At 44.5% G+C, this 20,586-nt stretch overlaps 1 protein-coding gene across 1 annotated transcript in view; it reads right to left on the bottom strand.

The window, feature by feature from the left end:
- LOC146784031 (SEC14-like protein 2) overlaps positions 1 to 20,586 on the bottom strand; it is a 534,640-nt gene that overhangs the window by 244,491 nt on the left and 269,563 nt on the right. Inside the window, exon 8 of the mRNA XM_085634515.1 lies at positions 5,221 to 5,304. Within this exon, the coding sequence (XP_085490641.1) occupies positions 5,221 to 5,304 (84 nt within the window). The remainder of the gene's footprint in view (positions 1 to 5,220; positions 5,305 to 20,586) is intronic.

Genomic DNA, 20,586 nt, shown 5'->3' on the forward strand with positions numbered 1-20,586 from the left:
CATCTGTGACCACATCTGGCGGTCATAACGGCCGAGTATGGCCAAAGAATTTGCTGCTTTAATGGAGGTTGCTGCCATAGTGGAGAACTTTTTACCTATAAGGTCCAACCTTCGTCCTTCCTTATCCGGTGGCGTTGATATTGGCGTAGCTGGATTTTTGGATCTTTGTTGGGCGGCTTGTGATACAACGGAATCTGGTCGGGGATGACCAATCAGACAAGATGGAGTTTCCGGAGGAGCACGGTACTTTGTCAATGCGAGGGAGGACAGCCGGTATAGAGGCAGGCATTTTCATAATTTTTATCCCTTCATTCCAGATATAATCAATGATGGGAATCGCTCTTGTGATCTTCCTGTGCTCTTCTCTAAAGTCATGCAAGAAGCAATCCGTGTGTTCCACTGTGACTGGCAATTGAAATCTGGTTGCAGCACGTTGCATTAGGTTGTGAAAGCCGCCAATAACCTCAGGAGGAGAATCCGAAGGCTGAGGAATGGGTGGAGAAGGCATTGGTATGATATAATCATCCCAAGAATCCAAACTAGTATCTTTATCAGGCACTTCACCCTCTTCGACCTCTTCCTCATCAGAGGAAGTAGTTTCATGGTGTGATTGTGGTATTGAGCCAGAAGGGTGAGGCGGCGAATTTGGTACTTCCTTCTGTGGTAGTGAGTCTGGCTCTTCAACAGGTAGAGGTAGTATGTCAGGGACAGCCTGTTGTGGGGGAAACTGTTGGCGGTAATCCGCCAGCATGGCCTGGAGATCTTGTATGAGTGTAGAAGGAAGAGGACTAGTCTCCCTATGATCCCAATCCCTTCTGGGATGTCTGCAATGTGGTGTAGAGAGGCCTTCCTGGTAATAGTGTTCCTGGTAATCCTCTTCCTCATCTTGGCATTTTATGTGTAGTTCCGAGGGGTGCCGAGCTATGCCGAACGGTCCCTCATCATCTTCCTCATCAAAGTCCTCATCCTCTACATAAGTCTCTAGGATATGAGATGGCAGAAGAGGAGATATCTTGCTGTAATCCTGTCTATGGTAAGTCTTTAGTTGAAAATTAATATAAGAAATAGGCGTAGTTTGAGAAACTGGTGGAATCGCCCTCGATAAACTCCTCGTCGACGGGATCGTCGTCGTCAACGGGCTCGCCGTCGACGGGATCGCCGCCGACGGGATCGCCGTCGTCGACGGGCTCGCCGTCGACGGAATCTTAGTCATCGATGAGGCAGACGTTAAAGATAGAAGTACCTTCGTCGTCGATGGGACCTTCGTCGACGACCTCGACGTCGATGCGGTCGTCGACAGAGACTTAGAAGATGAACTCTTCGTCGACGAATCTTTCAAAACTGGCTTTTTAGACATAGTAGAGATCTTGGAAGACACAATAGGTGAAGAGATAGCCGTAGTGGAGATTGTAGCCGTCGACAGAGGGGCAGCAGAAGTCACAGAAACCGTATGAGAGGAAACCAGAGTTAGAGTCTTCACCTGGGTTTTACTCACGGTTTTAGAGGCTGAAGGTCTTTTAGATACCTCAGAGGGCGAAGACAGCGATGACCCAGAGGATAATTTTAGTGACCTCTGGGAATGGTCAGAAACTTCATGAGAAACCTTGTGATGCTTTCTTTCCTCACTGGAAGAGCTGTCATGCGAGCAAGCCCTTTTGCTAGATGTCGAGACCCTGTCATCCTCCTCAGCTGAGGAAGATTTCAACCATAAAAGCAGCCTTGCCTCCCTGTCCCTTAAAGTCTTAGCAGGGAAGGTCCGGCAAATCCTACAATCCTTAACAACCTGTTTAGGATGTAGGTAGTAGATACAATCTTCATGTTGGTCGTCCACATGGACCCTCTTCTTTTCACAGGTCCTGCAAGGTCTAAAAAGAGCTTTCTTATCAGACATTCTGAAGAAAAAAGTGAAGAACTGAGTAGGCACTCAGGGAGACTCCCTTCCACACGACGTGCAGTGAAAATCTGAGGAGAACTGCCTCTGCTGGGAAGGTTCTAGAGGGTGCTGGTAGCTGATTGGCTGGAACTATTTTTTAGATCTTTTCGTATAATGATGTAGATTGGCTACTAAGTTTTAGGCCTCTGGCTTTCTTTTAGCCTACTACTATTACTTACTTAGGCACTGCTGTTGTATTTTACCGTGGGACTCCCGCCTCGGCGACCGGGAATGATTCAGGCATGTGAATCTATGAAAGATACCTCAATACTGGATTACTGTCCTTAATCTACTGAGTCCTGGGCAGAACCTCTTCTGCTGGATGAGCCCCTCTGCCAGTTGCCCTTATGATTCCAGAACTCAAAGCCCAGAAGAGAACATTCCATAATTTTACAGACCTATAACCAATTAACTGGATCACCATAAACAGAAGCAGATCCTAATAAAACACAATTTAAAACCAAACACACCAAAAACAGCTTCAGACCCTATGCAATGTACAATGCAGTGAAATAATCTGTTTACTCCCATTACGATTAGTCACACCCTCTACCAAATGGTAGGCATAAGGAAATTTCTCTTTTTGCTTAATCTCCCCCAAAGTTTTGGCTGATCCTGCTAGTTTTTCAACTCGGAGAGTGCATTGAGGCCTGCTAACCAGACCTCAGTGCCAGGGCTCTGACCCTCAAAAGTATAGGTTTGATTGGCTTATACCCTATTGCATAAATTAACTTACCTATATGTTCCTAGTATATGGTACCACAGGTACCTAGGGCTTGTAAATTAAAGTGTAGCTCATGGACTGCAGCACTTATTGTGCCAGTCTGAGTGTGACAAAGTAAAACATTTCTACCAACCTGCCACTGCAGACTGGTAAAGCAGTTTTAAACTGCTAACCTGACTTTGATATGTAAACTGACAAAGTCATCCCTAAAGTAGGTCGATCGAACCCTAGGGCAGGGTGCTGTATATAAAAAAAAGTAGGACATATATTTTCATATGTCCTACCAGAACCCCCACATTTTTGATTTCACTGCTGAAAAGGGTAGTAGCCCCATCAGCAAGTACAGGGTTACATGCTGACAACTCAGCTGTGCTAGCTAACTCCTGAATGGGACTATTAAAGTTGGTTCTTTAAGGTATCAAAAGAACCATTACATTGAACCAGACTTGATGCCCAAGTCGAATTTGATACGACTTTTGAGTAAAAGGCAAACTTTAAAAGTTGCCACTTTGTTGCCCAAGTTTTCCAGGGGCCATTCACAGGTGCTGGCCACAGGAGAACATTCTGCCCTCCCGGGAAGAGGTGTGAACAACTCCCAGAGAAGGAAACAACTGCGGCCTGCCGTTGGGAGAGGTGTTACTTTTCCATGGCAGGAAGCCACACAAGGTGTAAGTCCAAAAGTGAACTTCAAAGGGGAAGCGGCATTTGCAGGGTAAATGGTGGACACACACAAGCAGGGCTGCTCTTATGTTGTGGTAGAAAGGTTGACATCGGGGACACAGAGGGGAAAACAATTGCCGGTTTTCCAATGGGTGTGCAGCCTTCAGGTAGCCACACCTCTAGGGTAGGCTACCAAGCTCCACACACCTAGAGAAGGGTTCTGCTATCTTGGGAGTGGACAGAATATTGCACTCTGGGGTAGCTAGATGCCACACATTGCAGGAAGACATCATCCGGTGGTGCCTTGTAGCCCATTGGCTAATAGTCACCATATCCAACGTGAGCAAGTTGTGAGGCCCCCTGTGTACTCTAGATCTGGCAAAGAGAGGCTGCACCAAACAATGGACTGCACCTGCTGCTTCAGGGCTAGCAAAGAAAGAACTGTTCCTGTGGTGCCCTGCTCGGGAAAAAAAAATGACCTCTGAGCTCCAGACCAAAGAGGTGAACTCCAAGAGTTAGTTGGCTGACTTCCTGTTACATCTCCAGGGTCACAAAAGCTGAAGGTGCTGCCTTGTCAAAGTTGGTATCAGCAATTGCGTGTTCTTTGCTGAGCTCCGAAGGACAGGCTGGGAGTCTGAATACTGGCACTCAAAAGTAGCACCTGAGTCTACTGGACACGGCACAGTTGTCAAAGTGCAGTTTGGTCACCCAAGACTGACACTAGCCACTGTTAAAGAGAACCGTTGGTTTAGCTGTTACCGGAGACCAGTAGAATTTGTTTTTTTGGTTGGACTTCATCTGGGCTTAGAGGGACATCGAGCTGGTGGCCATAATCACCACAGCATGTTCGTGGACCAAGGTGACCCCAGGAAGCATCCTCGGCATCCTGTATTCCTTGCTTCAGGACCACTCTATTGATGTCTACGGAGGTTTGCCCATAGGGCTTGAAACTGGACTGAAGACTGCTTTGACTGCAAGGTAACTGTCCTATTAAGCCTACTGGCCTCTTGACTTGCTTCCTACCATAGTTGCTGCCACAAGGGGGCCGGAGTAGCCAAACACAACTTTATCAAACGTTTTCAAGGAACCACTAACTGCAGTATTTGCTAATGCTTGTTTGCATTTTCAGTGAAAAGCAGTGATTTAAGATTTGCTAAAAAATCTGTATCTACAGAACCCTCCAGTGTATTTTGTTTGTTTTGGTGTCTACAAATTCATAAAAATAAGATCTATTTCTATAAATTGGTGTCAGATTTCTTTTGTGTCGTTTTTCTTTCTTGTTCAATTGTTTTGGCACTACTAAATGCTTTGCACTAGGTTCATTTGTTAAAGCCTGACTCCTCAAAGTCACAGCTACCCAGGGTTGAGTTAAGGTTTTACAAACAAGCCTGACTGAACCCAATACAGGGTTGTGAGTTTATTACACAGTGAGATAGCACAACCACACCATTAATGAAGTGCATTTCCTCACAGTGCATAATACATACTCCACTCCCTAGCAAAATACCTTAGGGCCACTACTTAGCCCTTCCAGATTGGCTGTTTTCATGCCTTTTCAAATTTCTAGAATGATCACTCACTCCGCACCCTCAACTTAATTTGTCTCTGTTACAACTGCCACATACCCATTTTTTAAAAGTATTTGATACATCATGGACCTAGTTTCAAGGAGCAGCATAGACCTTAACAGAACGTTTATCGTAGCAGGCACTTTGTGTATATGACCTCTGTAAATACAACAATATAGTAGGGTTAGGCTGAATCACCAACATGTGGATCGGGTGTGTGTTCCTATGTATGGCCAGATTCACTATCTAGAGTTCTCTGACACCATTCTGTGTGATGACTAGGCTGCCTCCATCCGTTCCCACTGCTTCAGGAAAGTGGGTTGCTGATCTCTTACCTCCCAATACGATTATTTTCTTGCGGGTGTCCTCGCTCAAAAATGGCTTGACAAGGTTGTATGCGACTGGGAACAACTTTGGGGCTGTAAAACAAGGCAAAGACATTAGATAGCTTGGAAGGTATACCTCACCTGGTTGGTAGAACGTGCAGGACAGAGTAAACTCCAAGGACTGAACCAGCCCCACAAAAACCTTTGAGGGAGAGAAGGCAGAGGGGAGAGTGTATATGGTGAGCGATCTAGTGTACATATAAGGATTACCAGATGTTGTGCACTTGAGCTTTGCTCTAATTTCTTGAAATTTGATGACCATATGCATCTTTCTTAAAGTACACAAAGGAATCTATGGCATGCTGACTAAAGCAGTAGAGGAAGAGCTTTTTAGCTGTAGAAGCTATTCCATCTGGCTCTTGTTCACTCTGAACAAAAACCTACTTTAAAATAAAATTCTTATTTTCTAAAACATAAACCAAATTTATGGTTAGACAAACACTTTGAGCAACTGATTTAAAGTAGATAATGACAAATAAATTATCTCGAGAAACAAACTATGCAGTGTTTCAAAATTCAATCCACATACGTACTTCTAGTAAATGAACATACATACATAACAATCTAACAGGAACTAACCAAAGGTCAGGTGTCCACATATTAGAAAAATGTAACAGAAAGGGAATGTTTATTATAGAGTTCCTTCAGGGTCTACTAAGGGTGGTTGTGAATGAGGCAAGTTAACAGAGAAGCACTGTGTTCAGCTCTTTCCCAGGATATATATTACATATTGCAAAAGGCAGTCATCGAACTGAGACATATGACTTACAGTGACGTCACCATGTCAAAGCTTTAAGATGTGCCTCTTCCCTCTCAAAAAAACAGGAACAATGTGGCCATTTTTAGATTGAGCCTAGGCAGCATGCATGCGCTGTCTCCAAGACCTGTTGTTATCTCCTCTATCAGCTTTTGGCATGCCCATGAATTGCCATTTGTTCGTTGTTGTGCCATTCAGAAATACAGGGTTTTTATTGGTGCATTTGGGTCTGATTCTCCCGCCTTTGTGTGCTTGGGTCACACCCAGGCGATTTCACTCATTGTGTGCTTGCGTTGGCCATCCCAATATGTCAGAGGTTCCTCCTGATCTGGCTTTTTATGTTCTAGGCTATCAACATCGTTTTAGGCTTTCAGGAAGTTTCACGGAGCAATGCTCTGTTCAGCACCTGCAAAGTGGCAATTTCTGTCCGGTAGCTGTTGAGCTATGCCAATAGCTCTAACTAAAAAAAAACAAGCATTTGCAATGCAATAGGTCTCGCATTATTAAAGTTTGAGCTATTGGTGTAGCATTATTTAGCAATGCCAATTGCTCAAAGTTTAATAATGCGCGACCTATTGCATTGCAAATGCTTGTCTTTCCATGCTTCAAGGTTGACATTTATCGGCGCTACACAAAACAGGCACATTCTTTTAGATTCCATGCAAAATAGAAAGGAGTGGGAGGAATGGATGAATATATTGCCCTGGCCAATGTTTAAATAAGAAAAATACAAAGATTAGATTCAATAAAAATGACAGTGTCAAGCCAGCGATATAAATCTTGGCAATCTACACAGGATGCATTCAGCAATGTAAGATTATATCACATGGAAGTAACTCTGAAGCTCTCTAGAGCTAGCTGCAGCCCTGAAATAAAATAAAATGACCTCAGTGCACATCTGGTAATTCATTCCAAAGAGCAAAAAAAAAAGCAAAAGGTCTATAACAATATAAACAAGCATTTGAAGTGTTCTGACGGGGCAGTGGGAGAGTGGAAGCAGCCTCAACGTGGGAGTGGTGTGGGAGACAGGAGGAAGTCAGGACGGGGAGGAGGTGAGACCGCTTGCTAGAAGAACATGCACACTCATGAAGCACATTAACAAGGACATTGCCTGACTTCCACAGTTGGGGTCCCCTATGTTAATGCCTACAATGCAGAAGAGAATATAATATGTGCTCCGTCTAGCCTGAAAATCAGACATTATTCGAAGAGACTAGAACCACCAGCCGTACAAAGTCATTTTTGCACGATGTGCCGCGTCTCAGCAGGTAACCTTTGAAATCTAGGAGTGAGAAGGGATTACAAACAACACAAGCCATCAAATTCACACAAACTAACCCTCAAGAAATACATCACTAAGAGAACACAAGTCGATAATTCTGCACATCGCCACTTGCAAATCCGTGATTGAGCTTTTATTTTGGAGACATCTGCAAAGATTCCCAATTACAGAAACAATTAAGAGACAGATTCAGCAGATGAGCGGGGGGAGGGGGTCTCTTTGTCTCAAGTAAACCCAGTATAGCTATGTTTTGTGATCTTTTGCAAGACAAGGGGCTACAGACCCCGCCATCAATGCAGAGATGGGAGACCTGGTGAGAGCGCAATATGACAGAAGAGATTTCACCTCTGCTAACAACCAACGCACACAAGCGACACCTGCAGGAGACCAATCAAGCACGACCCTGGTGCCGGAAGACAATGCTTCCATGCAGGATGAACCCGCCCCTGCCTTGATAGAAGGCAGGGCCCTCTACCCCACATCTCCTAGTTAATGACAACCCGCTGCTGCCTGCTGCTTGCACCCAAAGCACACAAGTCTGGACTGAAATCAAAGGGGAGTGTAGGGTAAGGATTAGTTACTTACCTGTAATCTAGTTCTCTTCCAGGGGTATCCTCATCAAAATCATAAGCACTAGAATATTCCCGCCCATGCGCGGGACCCCGGAAACACTATCATATATGTGACAAACATGTATGTATCTCCACATATATATACATTTATATATATAGAATAAACAAGCAACTGCAGCCTTTCATATGTAGAGCTGAATAATGCTGTAAGGACTCCCCTGTATATCATAACAGACACATTAAAAACCAGGGAAAAACAACAGCAAAGTATGTTTGATAACTGTTTTAATGATCAGCACTTAGCACAACCTCTCAGGTAGGACTGAAAGCATTGACAGCTCACAGGCTGCATTGCAGAAAAAACATAGCCTAGAAAGGCTGAAAAGCTAACTCATAGCAACATAGATATAAACTGGCACCGTGCCTTTAAGGCAGCCATGACCTCCAGTTTCCCATCATACCTCAGGGGTGACAGGTCAGTTGTTCTTTGCGGTGACTTAAAAGCCATGGCACAAAGAGTTGACAATTCCTTAAAAACAAGAATCCTTTGCCCGGGGAGGCGGGAGGGTTGCTTATGACTTTCATGAGGATACCCCTGGAAGAGAACTAGGATTACAGGTAAGTAACTAATCCTTCTCTTCCAGGGGATCCTCATCAATAGTCATAAGCACTAGAATAGAATAGCAAGCCTCACCTCTTCCACCTGCGGGCAAAGGAAAGAAATAATTAATAATCAAGCTCAGATAACCAAACTCGAAAAAACCCAGATATCTTACTATCTGAATAGATTCCTCAAGGAGGCTTGGCCCACTTGAGTATCCGCTCTGGAATCGGATTCAAGACAATAGTGCCTTGTGAACGTGTGCACCGATCTCCAAGTTGCTGCCTTGCAAATTTCCGCCATAGGAACATCATGCAAGAAAGCTATTGTAGCTGCTTTCCCCCTAGTGGAGTGTGCTTTAGGTGACAACAATAGGGGTTTATTCGCTAACTGGTAAGCCAATTTTATGCAGGACACTATCCATCTTGAAATGGACCTTTTGGAAGCTGGGAAGCCTGTCCTCATGGAACCATAATTTAAAAACACTTGATCTGATTTTCTTATATCTTTTGATCCCTCCAAATAGAACTTGAGCACTCTTTTAAGGTCTAAGGAGTGAAGCGATCTCTCCGCAGGAGTTGCGGGATTGGGAAAAAAAGATGGCAGGAAGATTGACTGGTTAACATGAAAATCAGATTCGACTTTTGGGAGAAAAGCAGGGTGAGTTCTTAACACTACCCTTTTGTGGTGAAAGCTAGTATATGGCTCTTTGGAAGACAGCGCTTGGATTTCACTTACTCTGCGTGCTGATGTTATCGCGCTAAGAAAGCGGTCTTCCATGTCAAATGCTGTAACGTGGCTTTATGGATGGGCTCAAAAGGAGGACCCATCAATCTAGAATGGACTAGATTCAACTCCCAAGAAGGAGAAGGAGACCGAACGGGGGGAAATACTTTATTCAACCCCTGTAGGAAATCCTTGACCACCTGTAGTTGAAAAAAGGAAGGCTGGTTTGGAGACTTTCTGTAGGCCGTAATGGCCGCTAAGTGTACTCTGATCGAGGAATACTTTAAACCTGATTTGGCCAAGTACAGTAGGTAAGGGAGAATTACTTCCTCCTGCCCTGTGGTAGGGTTAAAATGATTACGAGTGCACCATAAATAGAATCTTTTCCACTTAAAGGGGTATGACGCCCTTGTGGAAGGTCTCTTTCTCTCCTTTAGTATATGCATACAGTCCTGCGGTAACTTCAAATGCCCATATTGCAGGACCTCAGGTGCCATGCTGCCAAGTTCAGTGAGGGAAGGTTGGGATGTAGAATCTTCCCGTCCATCTTGGTCAGTAGGTCTGGTCTGTAAGGAAGCCTCCTGTGGGGGAGCACCGACAGCTGTAATAGGTCCGGGTACCACCACTGACGAGGCCAGTCCGGAGCTATCAAGATCATCGACATGTTGGATCGGATGAGTTTGGATACCACCTTCGGGATCAGAGGCAGGGGAGGAAAGGCGTATGCAAATATTCCGGACCAATCCTCAAAAGAGCATTCCCCCTCGTCCCTGGACGGTGGAACCTGGATGCGAAGGCATGGCATTTTTTGTTTTGATCATCTGCAAACAAATCTATGGAAGGTTGCCCCCACTGATGGAAAATTTCTGCCACTACCTCGTTGTTTAGTACCCAGTCTGGCTGATCTTCGAAGTGCCGACTGAGTGCGTCCGCTCGCACGTTTCGCTCCCCTGGAAGATGCACCGCTGTGATGGAAAGGTCTTGGGCTAGAAGCCAGTGCCATATCGCTTGAGCTTCCAGGAAGAGAGGGCGACAGCGCGTACCACCCTGTTTGTTGAGGTAATACATGGTGGTCGTGTTGTCTGTTTGGATCAGGATTTAGTTGGATGTTATTGAGGGCTGAAAAGCTTTCAGAGCTAGGCAGACTGCCCGCAGTTCCAACATGTTTATATGGTAGGATTGCTCCTTGATGGACCATCGTCCCTGCATCTGCAGGCAACCCATGTGTGCTCCCCATCCTTGCAGAGACGCATCCGTCACCAAGGACTGTGTTGGCACTGGTTGATGGAAGGGGACTCCCACTATGAGGTTCTTTGGTCGAGTCCATCATCCCATGGACGTCTTTGCTACTTGCGAAAGCACAATTCGGTCTTCCCAGTGACCCGATGTTTGGTCCCACTTGTCCTCTAGGTCTTGTTGCAAGGGCCTCATTCTCAGCCTGGCGTTGGGAATGAGAAATATGCAAGACGCCATCTATCCTAGCAGAGATGCCACTTGCCGGACCATTGGAGTTGTCTGGAGAAGAGTTTTGCACTTCTGTTGTATTGATGAAAGTCTCTCCTCCGAAGGAAACGCTCATCCTAAGCTTGTATCCAGAGTGGAGCCCAAATAATGGATCGTCTGGGTAGGCCGGTGAACCGATTTCTCCATGTTCACATGCAGACCTAGCCTGCGGAGTCGAGATAGACATATTTGGAAATTGCTCTTTACTTGCTGTGGGGATGGCCCTTTCAGGAGCCAATCATCCAAGTACGGATAAACGAACAGACCCCTTCTGTGTAGAGCCGCCGCTACCACCACCATGCACTTGGTAAAGACTCGTGGGGCAGATTTTAGTCCGAAGGGCAACCCCTTGAACTGGTAGTGTTTGCGGCCGACCACGAATCACAGATATTTGCGATGACGGGGAATTATAGGTATGTGGAAATACGCATCTTGGAGGTCCAATGAACACATCCAATCCCGTTTGCAGATGTGAACATATTTGATGAAGCGCCAACATGCAAAATTTCTCCTTCAAGATGTTCTTGTTCAGCGATCGAAGGTCCAGGATAGGTCTGAATTTGTGCTATTGATCTCTTTTTGGCACAAGAAAGTACCTGGAATAAACCCCCTTCCCCCACTGAGAAGGAGGAACCTCTTCTATGGCCTTTTTACGCAGAAGGGTCACCACTTCTTGTCGTAGTAACTTTAGTTGGTGAGGACAAGATCTTTTTGGAGGGATGTCCTTTGGAGACACACGAAAACGTAGTGCGTATCCATTGCGCAGTATACTTAGCACCCAACGATCTTTTGTTATGTTGCACCACTCTTTCAGATGATGTGAAACACTTCCGCCCACTGGAGTGGGCAACGGCGCCAAAGGAAGCTCTTGCTCATTGCTTCCCTGCTGATCTAGCCATGGAAGAGGACTGCTGCTGATGACCTTCTCTACCTAAATTTTTCTCAATTTAGTAGTCCCAAGTCTAAAACTTAGGACTACTAAATTGAGAAAAATCCTATTTTTAAGACTTTCGGTATTCACAGAAGGCATTTAGGAGTCCTAAAGTTAGGAGTCCTAACTATACTACTACTAAACTGAGAAAAATCCTAATTTTAAGGCTTTCGGTATTCACAGAAGGCATTTAGGAGTCCTAAAGTTAGGAGTCCTAAACTTAGGACTACTAAATTGAGAAAAATCCTAATTTTAAGACTTTCGGTATTCACAGAAGGCATTTAGGAGTCCTAAAGTTAGGACTCCAAACTATACTACTACTACTAAACTGAGAAAAATCCTAATTTTAAGACTTTCGGTATTCACAGAAGGCATTTAGGAGTCCTAAAGTTAGGACTCCTAACTTCTGTGAATACCGAAATGAGTTAGTGCCTTCTGTGAATACCAAAATGAGTAAGTGCCTTCTGTGAATACCAAAATGGTAGTAAGTTTAGGATTTTGTCTTAAGTTAGTTCTGTGAATCGGGCCCTAAGACTTTTAGTGATGACGCTGCAGACCCACAAACCTCCCGTCCCAAGAATCCTGGGACTTACTCTTTGTCCGGGGGGACCAACGAATGTGCAGAGACTGCGTGCGTTTTTCGTGCCACCGCGACGATAACAGAATCTGCAGGTCTGTTTTTAAAAACAACGGGTCTGTCTCAGCTGGTTTGTATTTTTTCTGAATTCTCGCAGGTGCAGCTTTAATTGCAGAGGGGGCTAGGAAAATGTCAATTACTGGTTCCAGAAGTCCAGGAACCAGAGGCAGTAACGGAAGAGACGCAGATCTCTGATGCAGCGTCTCAAAGATCACCGTTGTTGTGACCTGGGGAGTGGACATCTCAATGTTCAGCTTCTGAGCCCCTCTTTGAAGCACCTCATGATACGTGTTAATATCCTCTATCAGAGACACTCTCGACTGAGGGCTGTCCGATAGGGTAGGTGAATAGTCTTTTAGATGAGCGGGTGGAGGAAGATGACCATGTAGGAGACCTTCTTCTCTTGTGATGGGAAGTAGAAGGCCTGCACTCTCGCGATCTTCCCGTACGACGCTGACGTGTAGTTGAAGGCTATCTATCCACCTCTTGCACTAATCTTTGCAGATGAGATCTGTGGATCGGACAGAAAAAGTGAGCACCTTACTTGACAAGATGTAAAACGTCAAAGTAAGATAAATTTTTCCTGAAAATGGAAGAATATTTCTGAGTAAAATCAGAAAAAAGTGGAGCTGTGTAATCAGGGCCTGACTGAAGGAGCCGGAAAGAACAACTGACCTAACTGTCACCCCTGAGGCATGATGGGAAACTGGAGGTCATGGCTGCCTTAAAGGCACGGTGCCAGTTTATATCTATGTTGCTATGAGTTAGCTTTTCAGCTTTTCTAGGCTATGTTTTTTCTGCAATGCAGCCTGTGAGCTGTCAATGCTTTCAGTCCTACCTGAGAGGTTGTGCTAAGTGCTGATCATTAAAACAGTTATCAAACATACTTTGCTGTTGTTTATTCCTGGTTTTTAATGTGTCTGTTATGATATACAGGGGAGTCCTTACAGCATTATTCAGCTCTACATATGAAAGGCTGCAGTTGCTTGTTTATTATATATATATATAAATGTATATATATGTGGAGATACATATATGTTTGTCACATACATGATAGAGTTTCCGGGGTCCCGCGCATGGGCGGGAATATTCTAGTGCTTATGACTATTGATGAGGATCCCCTAGAAGAGAAACTTAGGCATCCTTTTCACCCGACTCGACCACCCCCCCACCCCAATACCCCGACAAACTCTTTCGAGGTAAAGAAGTAGCTTTAGAAATAAAGGAAAATCAAAAGGTAGACGACTGGAAACATTTCACCTTTAGTAAGGCGCCCTATTAGCACAACAAACTGAGATTGTTTTAAAGGTGAAAAAAGTAATAACATTGTGAACCCGGTGTGGTAAAATCCTGAGGACTGCAACGCTAGGCGCGAGACCTAATGAGACACTACCATCATTCGCTTCCCACAATCCCATCCTTAACTATCTTCTACCCAACAACTCCCCTTCACTGTTTTCAGTATATATTGTATACTTAGCCAAAAACTTCTGGTGCATGGCAAAGTTTTGTATTGACCAATGGGATGGAGTCAGGAGGAGAGATTGCCTGTCCATTAGACGTACCCATTACAGGAGAGTATTAGGATGTGGATAATGCTTTCATCACTGAAAGGCTCTTTAGGCTGTGGGATGAAGGAAAAGACTTCTTCAAATGTGTGCTTCCAAGAGTTGAATCAAGGTGGCCAACAATGGACTCCACAGTCGTGAGACATTGCTGATATGCTGCTCTTCAACAACTCTGGGTTCTAGTTTCTGGGAACACAGTGGAAATAACTCCGGGGAGAGAGAAAAGATACAGCCTCCATGCGTCACTAAAAGATACGTCATCACCAGACTGACACTCACAGAAAGTGCATAGACACACCTAGAAGAAAGGCATATTACCAAGATGGCTTCTGGAACAATGAGAAGGTTTCATCGCTAGATGAATTTTGTTTCAATGTCCCTTAAGCTAAGTAGGCCCGTGTTTTGTTTTTACATCTCATACAGTTTTTGTCCTATTATTATTAGGCCCCTTGACAATCTGGCCCGGGGCCTGGTCCAACAATGAGAGTCACAAGAATGGAAGGTGAGACATGGCACCTAGCACAGCAAGTGCCTTATTTCAATAATGATTGTTCCCGTTTGGAACTTCCAATTTGTAATCCATGGTAACAAAATCTAATGTAATAGAACTACATAATTTTTGGATTGTAGTGCTCGGACACCCAGCTGGTCCAGTTTGTGTTATGTAAAGCCCCAAAAATAAATTAAATAAATAAAACTTCAGCTGCACATACTAGTAAAGAGAGAAGGTGCAGAAGATACACACTTGCGCTCACTGACCACAAGATGGCGCATGTAAGCAACAGTAGAAACACTGTTGGAGATGCAACAGGATTCATGCATACATGGGGCCTCATCCTTGTGGAGGGGTGTTGCCAGACACCCCATGCCAGAAAAAAACGTTTGTAAACTAAATGCACATAGTAACAGGAAAAATAGACACGAGTCAGTGTTTCCTAAAGACCTCTATTCTCCATTGTCGTGACCCTAACGCTGCCTTTCTTTTTCAGAACGCTCGTGAGATCGCACTGGCACTTTTAAATGAACACCCACTCCGTGTTACTTTTAAATAGATACACAGCCAATGACGTAGCGTGAAATGATGGGGTCTCCCTACTAATGTGACGAAGTTCCCCTGAGACTCGCATATTGCACAAATACTCATAGGTCTTGGACTGAAAGAGCCCCCTTCCCCCTCCACCATAACGCATGCATTAATTTCAGGGGGGCGCCTTTATACCCTTGATCCTAGTCTCCGCGGTGGTCACGATGCACATTCAAGAGCAGTCTCGGTGCGCTTTATGAATGTCTAGTACGTCATGAACCGACCACTGTTCTTTTTAGAGAGGGCTGTAGTCCCTTGAAGTCCGTACCGTCCAGCTAAATTTCTCTGCAGCCGTAGACAGTAATCCCTCACGTGGCCTTGCGCTCTTATTCGGGCTTGAAAATATCTTAAATATTCCAGTGCTTGCTAGAAAAAAAAACCCATATTTCACACTTTCTTCCCCCGGGCCCTCAGTGCCCTTCTCCATTCCTAACCGATAAATACACAGCATTCTCCAGCTTCCAACGTTCGTCAGCGCAGACTGCCCTTTGAAAGTGTAGTTAGTTCTCCCAGATCTCTCTCCCCGTGCCTCTTACACATTATTTGCACAACCTGTTCTCTGTCACGTCAGCATTTTTCTGCCGTCGTTTTTGGACTCGCGCTGCACAACCTAGTGTGGGGCTTTCGCAGAGCTTTATCTCAAACTGAGTTGCTGATGTGACTGCGGACTGTTTATTCCTTTGCTGCTGAACAATGGATTGTTAAAAACCCTTAAAGCACCTTGCATTTGTGATTGTTAATGATGTATTTTGGGGAAGCGTGTAAGATTTTTTCTTTTCACTGGATGGCCCTTTAAAATGGCGCTAATGGCGCTGCTGTGCGCCTCTACCTGCTATGTGGTGAACACAGTCAGAACCCCCCACTCTGACACACGCCATTAGGCTTCCTTTCAAGGTCTTACGGCCCAGTCTCTCCTGCTGTGTGGCATGGGTGGACTCCTGCCCCTCACCCCTTGCTGTCGCACCGTCCCTTGGAGCCTGCTCTGATCGATGCACCGGTCCTTCACTCAGGATTACCCCGCCTCGCTGCACACCAGACCAAGAAGCTGCCGCACGCCCTGCCGAGGCCGGTCTCTGAAATCATTTTGAGTTAAGCACTCACAATCTTCCAAACACAAGCTACTGGTGAACTGCTACGATGCACTGATATAGTGACACGCAGGTGAACTGTGGCACCACTGACCCGACAACTTTTATCATCTGAAAAGTGAGTGTGATCTTCGAACTGAACTGTGTTAACGTGATGTAACCACGAGAAAGGCAGCATACAGTGACTTGAGGCAATTTATATTGTTTGTCTCCGAGATAAATGAATTACTACTCACAGCCACCAGGGTGATGCAAGAGCCTGAAAGACATGATGAGGAGGCACTAAGACACATCTCCTAGTTTCAAAGCCGCAGGGGAAATGTACAAAACACGGCCACGAGTGGTGCACGCGCGCCACAGCCAAGCATGTGATTTCAAGTATCACGCCCGTGTCTGGGCACGATCATTGCTCCTCCCAGGCCTATTGGTGTCTATTACACGCTTGGTGCGCATAATAGACACCAATAGGCCGTGGGAGGAGCAATGCGCCCGCCTTTGGCCAATAGCGAATAGAGTGCAGTCTTTCATTAAAAGACGCACGCTAAGGCCAATGGGGTAGCTGAAAAGGAAACGCACACGCACGAGCGTGTGCGATTCCTATGTCAGCTTAGATTCCCAGTTTTTCACATACAAAATGTCTCGCGCTGCGCGAGCACTGCCGCACAGTGCACCGTTAGGCGCGAGACCTAAAAAGGAAAACCTACTGCATTTCTAATGTTTGTTTAACTTTGGCTCAGACGATGATGGAATAGGTAAAAATTCTATGAAATGTATACTGCTCAAGACAAACTAACAATGCAGGTAAAAGGTATCCAAGGGCTACTAATACAAAAGGACAAGAAGTCACTAGACAATTTATCAGTTCAGCAGTTTGCTGAAGCGATGCTCGGGAAGTTTAGAATGGACCAAATATGCTCTTGTTATAAAAGCTTTGTCAAAAGTTGCTTTCGCAGCCATGACCAAGGACTGTCGCGAAAAGGCAGGATTACTGGAGAATCAACTACTTCGGCAGTATCTGCACTTACTGTTGTCATTCCACTGGGAACTATCATGCAAACCTGATTCTGACCATGGGATAGCAGGCATCCATGAGGACCAGAAGTACTCTATTGGCGTGATGTACATAAAGGCAGGTCGCAAATAAATGGTGTAAATTGAGTGGCTACGTTTTGGAACCAGCTTGTTATTTTTCAATGTGACTTATGTACTAATAGGTCACATCGCAAAAATTCGATTAGAAGAGTGTTGCATAATGACCTGTCTAATGAATGTTAATTTAGAAAGTCACAGTTTGCTAGCCCTGGTAAATGGCTGCGAAAACAAGAATTGTGGCCTACAAGGGACCTCAGACCCCCATCGTTGCATTTACTTTCCTAAATGCGAATATATATTTTTTTAAAGCAGCCCGTATCCATTGGAGGGGCACATCAAGCTTTTAAAAACAATCCTGTCTGGGAAAGTACCAGTGGCAGCTGGTGAACTTCAAAGAGAGTGGGGCATAAAACTAAATACTAAATTTGCCTACACGAGGGAGCACACTTGCCCTGCACATGAGCACCTTATCGAGAACAGAAATTTACTTCGAATTCTGGGACTTGTAGTCCCAATTTTATAATGGGCTAACTTATAAGACCAAAAGTTCAAGAATTCAAGTAAAAAACCTGAACTGGATGAGCTGCAAATGCATGGTCCTTGGAAACTTGAGAGTTCTACATTCGGTCACGTCCTTATGGCTGCTTGCAAATGTAATTGGGGAGAGTGTACCACATGCAGCACCATAAAGACGTACGGTCCTGCTCTTGGCTGGACCTGCAGCACTTTTTTTCTCATGCATATTGTTCCGCTCTCCTCCCCAAACCCCCACTTTAGTGTCACATCACTCTCAGCCTTAGAGGGGCAATAGAAACGCAGTGCTGCAGCACCCACTAACATTGCAGCATGCTACAAAGTCATGGGACACCGCATTGTGCATACTCCTTAACTGCATGAGGAAGAAAAATGTGGGAGGTAATGTCAACCTCTTCTACCTATTCCAGCTGAGCAACAAACTGCTGAATGCAAGGGCGTTTGCTGAAAGGAACATCTGCTTAAGCCATGTTCACCCATTGCAGGCTTTAGTACTGGTGATGCCTGATGTGACACTCTTTTTTTGTGCCCCCTCTCCTGTGACCTCCTGGTGCACAGTTTCCCTCACTACCACCCTCCAATAGTGCCCCTCATCTCTCCATAGGCCCTCTCTCACATGCATTCATTTGTTTTATAGTACTGCTCATACCAGTTGAAGGTGTCAGAGCACTTTACATCACACACTTTATATAGAGACAATGAACCATACGGCTGTAAATCAGTCTATAGGAAAAGTTACATTATACAATAAGAGGTAGGCAGCATATTTGGAAGAGTGTTTGGTATGGAGAAGCACAAATCCAGGATTTGAAATGTCCCACAGTGGTAGGAGTTGGCTTTGCTAATAATAATGTATTTCTACCCAAACTAACCCTTATTTGCAACATTAAACTAATCAAAGACTAGGGAAAAACATAGCGTTCTAACCTTTCAGTTTGCATGCAACCCATATTGTGAAAACCAGATGTGTACAGCGAGAATCTAACTGCGCTATGCGAGAAACAACTGTAGACACCAAGAGTAACCAACAATTACCTGGCAACATCAATATAACCGAGGCGTAATCCTGCGGCAGTAAAACAACCTTCGGAAGTAGTGTTTCAACCAGGAAGGGGGAATAACCCCAGCGTCCAATGTTCGCAAAGGATCAGGAAACAATAGTAACTAAAAGGAAATACGAGTTTGGGTGTTAAAAGACACCAGTGAATAACCTGAAGTCAGGCGTGTATATCTTGCGAACCCAAATGCTCACCGTTCTGAAGTTCACAAGTGTAGAAACTGACGAGTGTCCTGTGCTAGCTGGCGTGCACTCGGTACTCCGTAACAGCTGCAAGACCAGCAAGTCCGTTTCAAACATCAGAGTCTCATAGACATACAAAACGGACTAAACACAGACCGTGCAAGGAGCCGCCATGATAGAACGATCAGGTAACAAAATGTGGTGGAAACCCTCAACTAGATTGCAACTGCTAGAACATGTTGTAATGTCCATAATGAAATAATGCTAAATTAAGACCACAGAAGAATCAACAATACATCCGCTCGCGGTGGGTCTGCAAATAATGAACAAGCCACTATACTAGTGTACACAAACACACTGTCTCCTGTCTGCAGCTGCGGAATGGAATAAAAAAGTGCTTACCCACTAATTAAAAGACACGGTCTACCGCCGCAAGTAAAAGATCCAGTCCGGGTGGACGGGGCCAAAAGTGGACAGGGCGGAAACCAGGAGGGACTAAAAAGCCTCCTTTACAATGAGAAACCAGCGTTTACCATGCACTATGACGCAAGCCAATAGGCATCATGGGCCTTCGGAAACCGTATTGATCACAAAAAGCCCTCGCAAAGCGAGGGGCGCATGCGCGCTCCAGCGCTAGGTCTGCGAGACCTAAAAAAGGCCTAGGCCTCTTAGTTTATTAACCTATCATAGTCATTATTAAAAAAGCTACCAACGCTTTGCCTTAACCAATCAACATGAATCACCCTCTAGAACACTCCTGAGAGAAGCTCAGTACCTCAGATTTTCGAGCACTAGTGCTAGCGTTAACATGCTGAGACAGACGAAGATGAGCTTCCCCCGGGGAGGAGGGTGGGTCGCATGTGAATCTATGAAAGCTTCAAATACTGGAGAACTACAGTTACAGGTAAGTAACTCATTTCTTACTCCAGTATTGGAAACATTCATTGATTCACATGCTTGAATCCGAATAGCCAGCAGTTTAGTAGCACATTTACAATAGTTTTGAACGTCTTAATAGGTATATATATATATATATATATATATATATATATATATATATATATATATATATACACGCAAGAAAGTGTATACCATCAGTGTAGATACACATGAGTTGCACTCCAGGGTCCCATTTTCATCCAAGTAACATGTTTATTTACAACAGCAATGCGTTTCGACCTCACGGTCTTTTTCAAAAGCCAAGTTGTTCGTGAACACACACCATACATATAGTACATAGTGGTAAACAGAAAAGACTGACAACATTTCCAAATAGGGTATGGACATTGAAGACAGACTACCTCCATGTTGAAATATATTCAGCAAAATATGCACTTCTGGTTCAAATTAACATGTTTAAATAATTATATAAAATAAATCATAAACATATTGAAATTTTTTAAAAATCAACATAATATTAATCTCCTTATGTGGATAATAATCTTTGCTGGGCAGTAATGTGCATCTTTGTGCCAGGGTACAAGTGAATTTCCTGCATTCACTTACATTTTACTGCTAATCCTACTGTAGCCTTGCAAATTACCCCAATTCCAGATCCTGCACAAGTGTGCGATCAATCTCATACCCAATATATGATAAGTAAACAGTACACATGATCATATTTCATCATTACTGAAGATCATCCCAAAGAAAATCATGGGAGAAAATTTACTACACGGGGCAAACACCATCTGCATTCC

This window comes from Triturus cristatus, chromosome 11 (assembly GCF_964204655.1).
Source record: "Triturus cristatus chromosome 11, aTriCri1.1, whole genome shotgun sequence".
Classification (NCBI taxonomy): domain Eukaryota; kingdom Metazoa; phylum Chordata; class Amphibia; order Caudata; family Salamandridae; genus Triturus; species Triturus cristatus.